The 10,891-nt window shown below is 56.1% G+C and overlaps 1 protein-coding gene across 1 annotated transcript; it reads right to left on the bottom strand.

Annotated features, from left to right (window-relative positions):
• Positions 1 to 5,235: 5,235 nt before the first annotated feature.
• Tekt4 (tektin 4) lies at positions 5,236 to 10,065 on the bottom strand. Its single transcript, XM_052757228.1, has 6 exons — positions 9,514 to 10,065; positions 8,165 to 8,235; positions 7,707 to 7,850; positions 7,100 to 7,322; positions 6,241 to 6,395; positions 5,236 to 5,499 (listed from the first exon to the last, which is right to left on the bottom strand). Exons 1-6 carry the CDS (start codon positions 10,045 to 10,047, stop codon positions 5,286 to 5,288), a joined length of 1,341 nt encoding a protein of 446 aa, XP_052613188.1. The 5' UTR covers positions 10,048 to 10,065; the 3' UTR covers positions 5,236 to 5,285.
• Between the last annotated feature and the right edge of the window lie 826 nt (positions 10,066 to 10,891).

Raw genomic sequence — 10,891 nt, 5'->3', positions numbered from 1 at the left:
AGACCAAACCCCATAGGACTCCCTCATCCCTGCTCAGTCCCTGAGCGCACACTGCTCCCAGGAGCTCAGTCCCCCAAGGCAGGCTGCTTGTTCAGGGAAGCATAGAGCTAGTGTTTTGGGGCAAACTAGCCTCATCCTGTAGCTTGGTATATCTGGAGTCTAGCCACATTCCCTGCTCCCCTTTAGACCATCCACTCTGATGGCCAGGAGTGAAGGACAGGAGGTGAGGAGAAGGCCTAGAATGTGTATCTGTGAGGACTCTGGAGAGCTAGGCTGTAGGTGAGCATGGGCGAGTGAAAGCCAAGGACAGCCATGACTGCTAGCCACAGATGACGGTTCACACCAGCTCAGCACCCAGCAGACACAGAGGCCCCTCTGGGGACAGCGGATGTCACTCGTTGTCGGCTGTGATGACTCAGATGGGGGAGGTGTGAAGACAGAGGCCTAGTTACTGAATCACCGTCCCTCAGGCCATACAGCCCCCCTTCCCGGGAACATCTTTGTTTGGCCTGGTTGATGGGGACAGTAGGGACATCTCCCTGAAAGAACTAGGTGGTGGCTATCGCCAGGGCTGGGGCCTCTCTGTGGTCTCCTAGAGGAAGATGGTGCCCTAAGTCTGAGCACTGGTCTCTGAAATAAATGGGCTCTCCTGGCAGCTCAGCGGGATCAGGTGTGTCCTCTGTAGCAAGAAAGACAGTCAAGTCGCTGACGGGTACTACTGGCCATGCCAGATCTAGCCCCCAGAGTCCCTCTCCCGGTGACACCCTAGTGTTCCCTAAAGAAGATGCACCTTCTGATGGGGTGGCCCGGGACTCTCTCAGAGAGTGAGGTGAGTGGGGGAAGGGCCTTTTCAGGAGTGAAGACTAGGGAGGAGCCTGGGGTTTTCAAGTCAAGACCTGCTAGGAGGCTGGGCTGTCTTTCTGGCCAGTGGACTGGCCAGACAGGTGTATGTATCTATGGACTCTGAGAAGAGTGGTCGGCATTCAGGGTAACTCAGTGGACAGGACAGCGAGTCTCAGGCCAGAAATAGCTCTGGCTGACAGCGGCCACCAGCATCGCCGTGATGACAGGGTGGCATGGCCCCCGGCAGTAGATGCCCCGCTGTGCCGTAGAGAAGCTGCAGACACCCTTTGCTGTCCCCAGCCCTAGAAGCCTGCAAAGCCATGCTTTATCAGGCGCAGAGCTGGGAGCTTGGAAGCTTGTGCAGTGGGGGCAGCTGGGATACTAGGCATGAGGGACTCAGCACCCTAACATCCTATGAGTCACCCCATCCTGGCAGAGGTGGCCAGTAGTCCATGAAGTTGCTTGAGTAACTTGGACAGCAGAGAGAACTTGGTGAGCATCGGGAGTTTGGGGTTCTATTGTCCAGGCCCCCAGTCCGGGGCATGGATTAGGTGTAGGGTGGGTGACGGGGGAGGGGTCTGAGGCCAGGTGTATGAAGATAGGACCCTCCAGCAGCCAGTCAAGGCCAGCCAGTCCAAGGAAGAATGGGTGACAGATCTATAGCTGAGACTGTAGGGTCAATCCTTGGTCTCCACGAAACTAACCACTTGGTCCAGGCAGGAGGCTCAGTTTGCAAGGAGAGCTGGGTGTTGGAAGGGAAGCTGAGGATAACCCAGACAAGCCAAGGCAGCCTGTAGCCAGGCTCAGCTGGTTAACGCTATATAGATGGAGCACAGGGTTGACTCTGAGACACTTGTGTCCCTTGGTGGTGACATGGGACCAGGGAAGCTGGGCGTGGCCCTCCCTTTCCACTTCTGCTCTCAAGGGGCCATTACCCATCTGTGGTAGAATTCTCTCCTCCAAGCAAAACAGCCCCTATCATCTTCACCAGAGGAGCTGTGACCACTTTGCCAGTGACCTTCAAAATTGGATCTGTTGACGGTTGAGCTTCCCTTAGCGAAGGAGAGGATGAGAGGTTTCCACACCCCTCACCAGAGATCTCAGCCCTTTCTTCCTATCCCCCCAAGCCAGCTGTCTGTGACCTATCCCAGCTGCATGCAGTCTTGATGGCTCAGAAGATGCTCGAGTATATCATGTCATACCTCGGGGTGGGGCAGGGTGAGGTAGATGTCATCTATGCTGGGGGAGACAGTTCAGTGATGCAGCTGTTGGGGTGAGGATAAGTAACCCCTCACCCCTGCTCTGTAAGTAAGCCTAATAGGCTCATTGGTTCACCGAGAAAGAACTAGGTGAGATCATACTTTGGTCTGTTGTTGGCGCCCTATCTGGGGAGAAGGTGCTTGTCCTCACATCCCCAGGAAAAGTTCAAGTAGTGCCACCACTGGGGTCCGAGAGGAGCTCCTGGACAGCACAGCACCAGAGACAGCACCCGGGTTTCCTCTTTCAACTTTAATCCATGGGCCCAAAGTGGGCAGAGGCTATTACGTGTCTGTCTCCTTGGACTGACATGACCACCGCCATCTTGAATCTGAGCTGTGATGACTCGGCCTGAGACTCTTGGGATCCAGCCTATGGACTCACCCTCCTGGAGCAGGCAGTCTCAGAGATCATCACAAGGCACTTCCCTTCTGTGAAGAGGTAGAGGTTGGCTGGTGTGGGAATGGGGGGATTTTTCGTTTCTTGTGAGTCATCCATGCTGCCAGTGGTACCCTTCAGTGGATCAGCCACAAGGGATCTCCAGGTGGTAGAGCTGTCTTAGGGTCCCCACAAGTGCCCTTGTTTTTGTTTGTTTGTTTGTTTTGGTTTTTTGGGTTTTTTTTTTGAGACAGGATTTCTCTGTGTAGCTTTGTGCCTTTCCTGGAACTCATTCTGTAGCCCAGGCTGGCCTCGAACTCACAGAGATCTGCCTGCCTCTGCCTCCCGAGTGCTGGGATTAAAGGCGTGCGCCACCACTGCCCAGCTAAGCACTCTTGTGTAAGTAACCCAGTCAACTCACTGGCTCACCAAGCTGCACTTGGACAGATCCCTTTCTTTGGTCTCTCGGGGCCTGCACCTGTCTGGGGTGACTAGAGAGTTCTTTATGTTTCCCATGAAAAGTCCAGATGACATCCCGGGGTGGACACCACCTGCTTGCTGTGGTAACTTGAGTCCTTGCTATCTCGTCTCACTCTGCCTGGGACATGGAGTCGGAGGGGTCCTCCTGGAGCAAGCTGGTCTGGATAGTCTCCAGACAACAGCAGCACCATCCTCATTACCTTGTGGTCACCACCTACACCTGAAGAAATCACATCCTGGGGACAAGGTTCACCTGCCATGGCCCAGGTGTCTGAGGCCACAGAGAGGGAGAGATTATCTCCTGTCTATTTCGGGGGTGAGCATAAGGGGCCAAGGGTCTTCCTGACCTTGTTTCTCTAGTTGTAAAATGATAGGCCCTACCACAATGGGGCACCATTTAAAAATGTGGCATGCTTAAAACAGTGCCCAGCTTCCCCCTCCCAGTGCATCAGCCCACCCTAAACTACCACCCTTGGGAAGTCAGAGGAGGCCCACGCTGCTGGAGCGTGTGGGGTGGCTTCAATGGGAGGCGATGATGGAGTCCGAGAGGCAGGCTCACCCGGGGAGCTGCTAGCTTGATCCTTTTCCTGGATGATTCCCACTTCCCTGGGAGAGGCCTGGGGGTGAGTGGCTGCTGAGGATGGGGGGAGGGAAAGATGTTATTGAGAGTGGGTGTGAGTGGGCACAGCAAGGAGGCCTCATTGCCACCACTGCACAGGGAATCATCTGGCTACTGTTCTACAGGCTGACGGGGTAGCACTTCTACCCAGACCATGGAAACAGGACCTGGACAGAACCCACCATACCACCCCAAGGCAAGGAGCAGGGGTTCCACGGCCTCCACCCACCACACCCCAGCTCGGGAGCCCCTGGGCAGCTGAGTACCCTGCAGCTTCTGCCCCTGTCCTCCCACCTATGATATATCCGGGTGCAGGCTCCACAGGTGTCCTGTGCCCCGAACCCACGGACTATCCTGCTGCTGGGCTCTATGGTGGCAGCACCCAGGGCATACTCTTAATGGCATCCCCAAAGAGCATGAGCTGCTTTCTGGCTGTCGCTGTGGTGACCAACAACTGTGACAAGTGGCATGGTTTCCGTGGGGACGGGAGGTGACGTGTCCTCTGAACAGTGTGCTGGAGGGAGGACCCAACGCCTCTCCCACCCCCGACTGCCAGGGCTGAAGAGAAAGGACAAAGGCTGCCATGTAGAGTCCCAGGACTAGGGTTGTCTGGCAGGGAGGTGCCAGTGGCAGGGTTACAGGTTGAGCTTTCTGTCTGAACTAGGGAATGAGCAACCCTCTATCAGGGGTCATGCACCTCCTTAGAAAGCCCTCCCTGATAAGACCCCAAATGCACACACATTTCATCCTCCCAGAGGGCACCAAGGACAATGTGTTCAGGAAATTGAGGAGCCTGATCCAGAGAAACTCCAGAGATGAGAAACCACCTGGTCCCATCAATATGGCTATGTCCTGCCCTGGTCCAGGACTAGTGCCATGGTCTGTACTGTGAAATCCAGGCCACCACCTCCAGGAAGCCCTGCCTGTCCTCAGCTGCCCCCACATAGCTGTCCCATGTCCCCTTCCAGGCTTTGATTTCCAGGAACGCTCTTCTGTCTCTAAAACTTCCTCTCCAGATGTTTATCTGCAGTAGGCATGGGGACATGAGGTAATTTCCCCTGGAACATGTATCACCAGATGTGGGGAACAGAGGCCAGAATGGGGTCAGGTGCCCATGTGTGGGCAGCTTGTGGTGAAAGCATGTTACTTCATGCCCCCTTTACAGTCCAGGACAAGAAACAAGTACCCCCTGCCCCAACGGTCCAGGGTATGAACATACCTCCCTTCCTGACTCCACTCTGGGAGCACTGGGCAGTGAGCTGTTGAGTTGTAGGTGAGCACTTGGGTGCAGCTGGGGTAGGGTTCTGCCTGAAGAATTTCTCTGAGTAGGGCTAACATCGGGAGGGACACCAAGTGTAGCAAACGGCATGATCAAGGGGATATATACAAGCTGAGCCTCATCAGGCCTGGGGGTTAGAGGGAAAGGAAGTCATGCAATGTCCCCAACAGATACCCAAGTCCCTCAAACTGCTGGTGGAGACAGGAGAAATCAGGCTTGGTGGGGTGCTAAGTGGGGATGTGGGGGAGCATCAGGTCGCACCTGGAGAGATGATTTCCCCTGAGGTATGGAGGATGACGGGCCCATGGACAAAGCCTGGCTGTACAGGAGTTCTGAGACGGACAGCCGCCTGCCTCTTCATGCTACACCACACTCTAGGTGGAAAACTAAGGTACTCTTTATTTGGATGAGACCGTGCAGCCCCGGTCACTAGTAGCCAGCCAGCTGGAGGACAGTGGGGTAGTGGTTGCGGTGGGCCATGCACTTCTGGCGGTCGATGAAGAGGCTGTTGGTCTTGACGGCAATGTCCTTCTCCAGACTCATGCGTGTGTCCTCCAGGTTCCGAAGCGCCTGCTCCGCGTCCTGAAGCTTCTCCTTCAGCGCACTGAGGGACATGGTCAGCTCCTCCACCTCACTCAGCAACCTGCAGCGAGGGAATGGTGAGTCAGGGGAGAGACAAGGGAGGGGCAATGATGCTACCGAGGACCCCAAAAGGCTTAGAGGGACCCCACCAAATTGGCTATAGTGTTGCGAAATCAGTGGGAACCTGGCATGGGTCGTGAAGAGCCCTCATTTCCAGCCCAAAGGGGCCTCCTCCCTCAGCTGCGATGGAGCAGGGAGAGGGAGTCTTGAAACACTGCCCCCCTGTGGTGAAAATGAGCAACGGCAGCCTGAACCTGATAACCCTGATATTTCTGGGCAGGAACCACCCTTGAACCCTTGATTTCTAGAACAAAATTACGGTCAAAGAAGGAGGAAGAAGACAGACGCTTATGCTTAGAAGGGCATCCTAGCACCAGATAGATGAGGGATATAAAAGGCATAACCCACCATGCCTGTAGGAGGTACATGGAACCCAGGATTACACCAGGGGTAAAGGGGTGGGTGGTGGCCATGCCTGGCCTCTCTGCCCGGTGGCCTCAGGAATCTGGGTTCCTTCCAGGAGGGTGAGGCATCCCAGAGTGGCACAGGACCCTGTGTTGTACCTGACACGCAACCCTCTCCAGGGTCCACCACACACACACACAAGCCTCATGTCTGCTCATGTATGGGAGTACGGTGCTGTGGGAGGGTCTCACGATAGCCTCCAGGTCTGAGGAAGCTTGAAGAGGCTCAAAGATGACCCTAGCTCCCCAGCACTGCTCCCGCAGCCAGTGAGTGGTACCTGAACTGTGCGGCATCCCGGCACAACTCCACATTGGGCCTGTGTGACCGCTGGTACAGGCGGGTCTGGGCCACACGCAGAGGGGCCTCCTTGTCCTTGATGGCCTGCTTCAAGGCTGCCACCTGGTGCTCCTGGTCCGTGATCTCCCTCAGCGTCTGCACAGGGCAATGTGTGAGCCTGAGGCAGGCTGAAGCCTGCAGCAATCAGGGCACCTGCCTACCCCAACCCAGCATGTGAGGGAGGGTCAGACTACTTGCTCCCTCATCTCCTGGCCCTGACTGGAGACATTGAGTCCTGAGTCTGTGTCCAGGGGCAGGCCTGTAGAAGACCTTCAGGGAGTCCTATGAGTCAGGGCAGGCTGCTTGTCCTCCAGCCTCGGCCGAGAAAGTCAGGATAGGCCACACTGAGAGCCTAGAGCAGGACCCCACAGGCACACTGTACCCCCATACCACCTCCCTTCTAAACCCCACAGCTGGCAGCTCCCGCGGGTCGGTCTCCTGGATGGCTGTGCCAGTAGACCACTCCCAAATATAAACCTGCTTTTACATCAGCTTAGGGAGCCCCCAGAGGTGTATGGATGTCTGCTTCTGGTTGGGCCAGTCACAGAGGGGCCCTTGAAGCCAGGTCGTGACTGAGCATAGAGTAGAAAGCAACCCTGGTCCCCGTGGTTAAGGGAATGAGTGAGGGAAGGGCGTGGCTCGAGGGCTAGGGGGCAGGTGGGCGTTTCCAGGGGAAGGTGGGGTGAGTCCAGATGTGAGTGGGTTTGCCCTAAGCATGGGATGGGCTTGCTGGCAGGCGTGTCCTGGGTGTGGTCAGACAGGTGGGCGTGTCCAACGGTGGGCGTGCCCTGCGGGCCCACCTTTTGCAGGTGGTACTTCAGTTTGTGGCAGGCGTCGTCCAGCTCTTCGGAGCGGCGTGAGAAAGCCATGTTCACTGCGTCGCACTGCAGCCTCAGGTCCTCGGCCGTATCCCGCAGGATACAGTCAATTAACTTCCGAAGGTTAACCGAGGCTAGCCGCTCGCGTTCGGCTCGAAGCAGGATATCCTGAGTAAATCTGGCCCACGTCTCGGGAGTGGAGGCACTGAGGACGGAGGTGCGGCCTGGTCAGGGTGTAGTCCCGCAGAGGCTCCGGCACTGCCGGCGATCCCCATTGTACCCTGTATCACTTAGACGTCCCGAGGTTCTCCCGGGCCTCTAGTGGCGGTTGCTTGCCCTCTGCTGGCCGCGAGCAGAAACGCAGTCCAGGTCACCCACAGGGATTCCAGGGGTTGGAGCAGGCACCAACCCCGTGTGAATTGTGGGTGCCAGCCGCTTGGGTAAGGGGCTTCTCGTTTTCCCACCCCAGCTGCAGACAGAGATTCCCCGGAGAACTGGTCTAGGTCCGCGGGGGCAGGAGTCCTTCCTCAGATTTTGGAAGTAGAGCCAAGAAGGTGACAGGGACAAACGGGGATGCCTAGGAACCTACCTCTCCTCGAACTTGCTGGAGTGCGGGTGGAATTGCACCTCGGTGCTCTCATTGTTGTAGCGAGCGCAGGTCTCATCAATGTTGTAGGCCTCCACTTTGTCGGACCAGGCCATCTCACAGGTCTCCTTATGTTCCCGGTTCAGCCTAGCGGGGAGAGGAGGCGCAAGGCACACGATGTTCCAGGGAGCATCGGGAAGCAGGTTCTATTCCAGCTTCCGGGGACTCCACTTCCTGCTCAGGCATCCTTCCGTGGCTAGCAGGGCCCGGGTTCCAGAACAAGAGTGAACATAGTTGTGCATGCCCAGCTGAGCAGTGCCTGCCTCGCTGGCTGTGATCCAGAAGCCTTCTGACCTCTCCGAGCCAGAGTCACTGTGCCTGGCTAGCTTGTCCTGCCTCCCACCTCTGACCAGCCTTGGGGCAGGGGGCAGGGTTGTCCCTCTGGGGCTGCTGAGACCCACCGTATCTGACCCACGGCTTGTGCGATAGTCCTCTTCAGGAGTTCCTGGACGTTCCTGATGAGCTCAGTTTCCTGGAGAGGAGATAGTCCTTACTGGGACTGAGGGACTGAGGGACCCAGCAGGAGCCAAGGCATGGGCCTCACCTCCGTTGGCTTTTGCCTTTGTCTCCACCCCTCTTCTCCCCCCCCCCAAAAAAAAGGAGGTATGAGCCCAGCCCTCTCGTGCTAGGTTTATTCTGGGTGGTTTGGGCATGTTGTAAATGAGTGTTTCCTCTAGGGGTATCTTGTGGTTGTTGGGTCACCCATGACAGTTGTCCAGCCTCTGGGGTCATCTCCAGCACTCCACAGTATACTGAAGGGCATTTGCCTTTTCTCAGGCCCTAGACCACCTCTGAGGGCCCCAAGCCCATAGGAAGTCAGATGCCCTCTGTGCGCTGCCCAGTGCCCACCAAGAATAGGCAGGAAACTCTGTTTCCTTTTACCCCAACATTTTCTGGGTGCCAGGAATCCTTTCATGTGTAAGTCCACATGGGCCATGCTCGTCACTGTCCCATGTCCTCAGTAAGTCACCCATCTCTGTACCACTGACAGTAGCCAAGGCCTGGGGGTGTGACAGGGGTTCCCAGAGGTCCCAGCCTGGCTATTTATTTCCCCCATCTTTCATCATCGCCCACAGGCCTAGGCCCACCCCAGGAGGCTCCAGCTCTGAGGGATTCAGGGTTGTGCAGCATCCAGGCTGAGTGACCCTCTCATCTTAGTACAAGGTTCCCCAAAGCAAGCTGTGCTGGGTTTTGGGGAAAAGGTGTCTAATGAAGGGAGGAGGTGGTATGTTTTGTTTTGTTTTGTTTTTTTAAGAATCTTGCCATGTAGTCCAGACTGGCCTGGAACTTGTGATCCTGCTCCCTCAGTCTCCCCGACGGTGGCATTCTAAGTGCATACGAGGAGGAGATCTTAGAAGCTGAGGACTCTGGGCACAAAGAGCAGATGCCATGGTCCTCCACACCCTCTCTCTACCTGCAGCTCTAGCTGGCTTGGCTTTCTGCCTTGAGAGCGAATACCGCCAACAAGGGGTATGCTGGGACAGGGGGAGCCTACCAACAACAAACGAAAAAACCGCTTGGGGTCAGAGTTCATGTCTTTGAAGTCTTGTAGGCCAGAGGGGATTCCAAAAGAGAGAAAGTGACTGGGAGGTCAGGGACTCCACGTGGTAAATAAAAAAATCCTGTGTCTGAAGGACCCGGAGTCCTGTCTGGGCAGAGGGGGATGGCACTGTGTGAACCTGAGGCCCTGTGATGTCTCCATGAGTGCCGGAGCCTGCCTCCCACTCCGGGCCTGAGCCGCCAGCGGCACCTTTAGCAGCTCCACCTCCACGGAGTCCCGCACGAGGTCGGGCTGCTGGCGGCGCTCTCGACACTGTAGGTTGTCAGTGGCGATGGAGAAGAGCACGGAAGTGGCATCCAAGGCACGCTGCAGCCGCAGTTTCTGGGCCAGCATCAGGTCGGTCTCGTCAGACAGCTCGTCTATCTCTCGCTGCAGCTCTGACTTCCAGCAATGCATGTCCTCCAGGCGCTCTCCGACCTTGCCTGTGGAGTCGTGCTGTGTGCGCTGGGCCAGCGCCCCAGTCTCGGCCGCCAGCTGCCTGCTCTCATGCCGCTGCCGCTCAGAGGAGTCCCGGTCTGCAAAGGCCTGGTGGTAGCGGGCGTAACAGTTCTGAAACCACTCGTCCATCTGGTATTTGGCTGTGCGGAAGCCAGCGGTGGCCAGCCCCGAGGATGTGTAGGCGCCGGTATTGCAGGCCACATCGTACTCTTTGCGCGGCAGCTCGCAGGCCTGTATTGACTGTGGGGCTGGCTCCTTCGTCAGGAGCACGCCCGTTTCTGCCATGGTGCCCACTGCCTGACTGAGCAGGAAGGGGGCAGAATACAGAGAGAGAGAGTCCCTGGGCAGTCGTCCAGGCACGATCGGGGGTGGGGGGTGGGGGGGGGGCAGTACTGGTCACTCTGTCCCGAGCAAGGCTCCTGGTGGCTTCAGGAACATTGTATACACCAACTGCCTCCTGTTGCTGGGCAACAGGGTCACTCAAGGGGAGGGGCAGAACTGCCCTCTTAAAGGGCCAAGGGCTGGAGAGATAGCTTAACTAGATAAACGTATTTGCCTTACAAGAAACTGAGTTCCACTCTCAGAAAACAGATGAAAAAAAGTGGGTGTTACGGCACATGCTTGTAATCCCAGCACTAGGAAGATAGGAGTTCGCTGGCCAGGCAGCCCAACTATATTTGATGGGTTCCAGGCAAGTGAAAGACCTTGTCTCAAAAAATAAGACCGACCAATCATCATGGCAAACACTTTAAAAAAAAAAAAAAAGATTTATTTATTTATTCATTTATTATGTATACAGTGTTCTGCCTATAGGCCAGAGAGGGCACCAGATCTCATTGTAGATGGTTGTGAGCTGCCATGTGATTGCTGGGAATTGAACTCAGGACCTCTGGAAGAGCAGTCAGTGCTCCTAATCGCTGAGCGGTCTCTCCAGCCCATGACAAACACTTTTAATCCCAGCACTGAGGAGGCAGAGGCAGGTGGATCTCTGTGGGTTCGAGGCCAAGCCTAGTCTACAGAGTGAGTTCCAGCCTGGCCAGGGCTACACAGTGAAATCCTGTCCCAAACAAAGCAAAATCCCCCAAAACAATGACAATAACAACAACAACAATAAAAACAGACAAACAAC

This window comes from Peromyscus californicus, unplaced genomic scaffold (genome assembly GCF_007827085.1).
Source record: "Peromyscus californicus insignis strain IS unplaced genomic scaffold, ASM782708v3 Scaffold_3__1_contigs__length_106647218, whole genome shotgun sequence".
In the NCBI taxonomy this organism is placed as follows: domain Eukaryota; kingdom Metazoa; phylum Chordata; class Mammalia; order Rodentia; family Cricetidae; genus Peromyscus; species Peromyscus californicus.
Note: the sequence above shows the minus strand (reverse complement) of the source record. Positions and strands in the feature narration are given on the sequence as shown.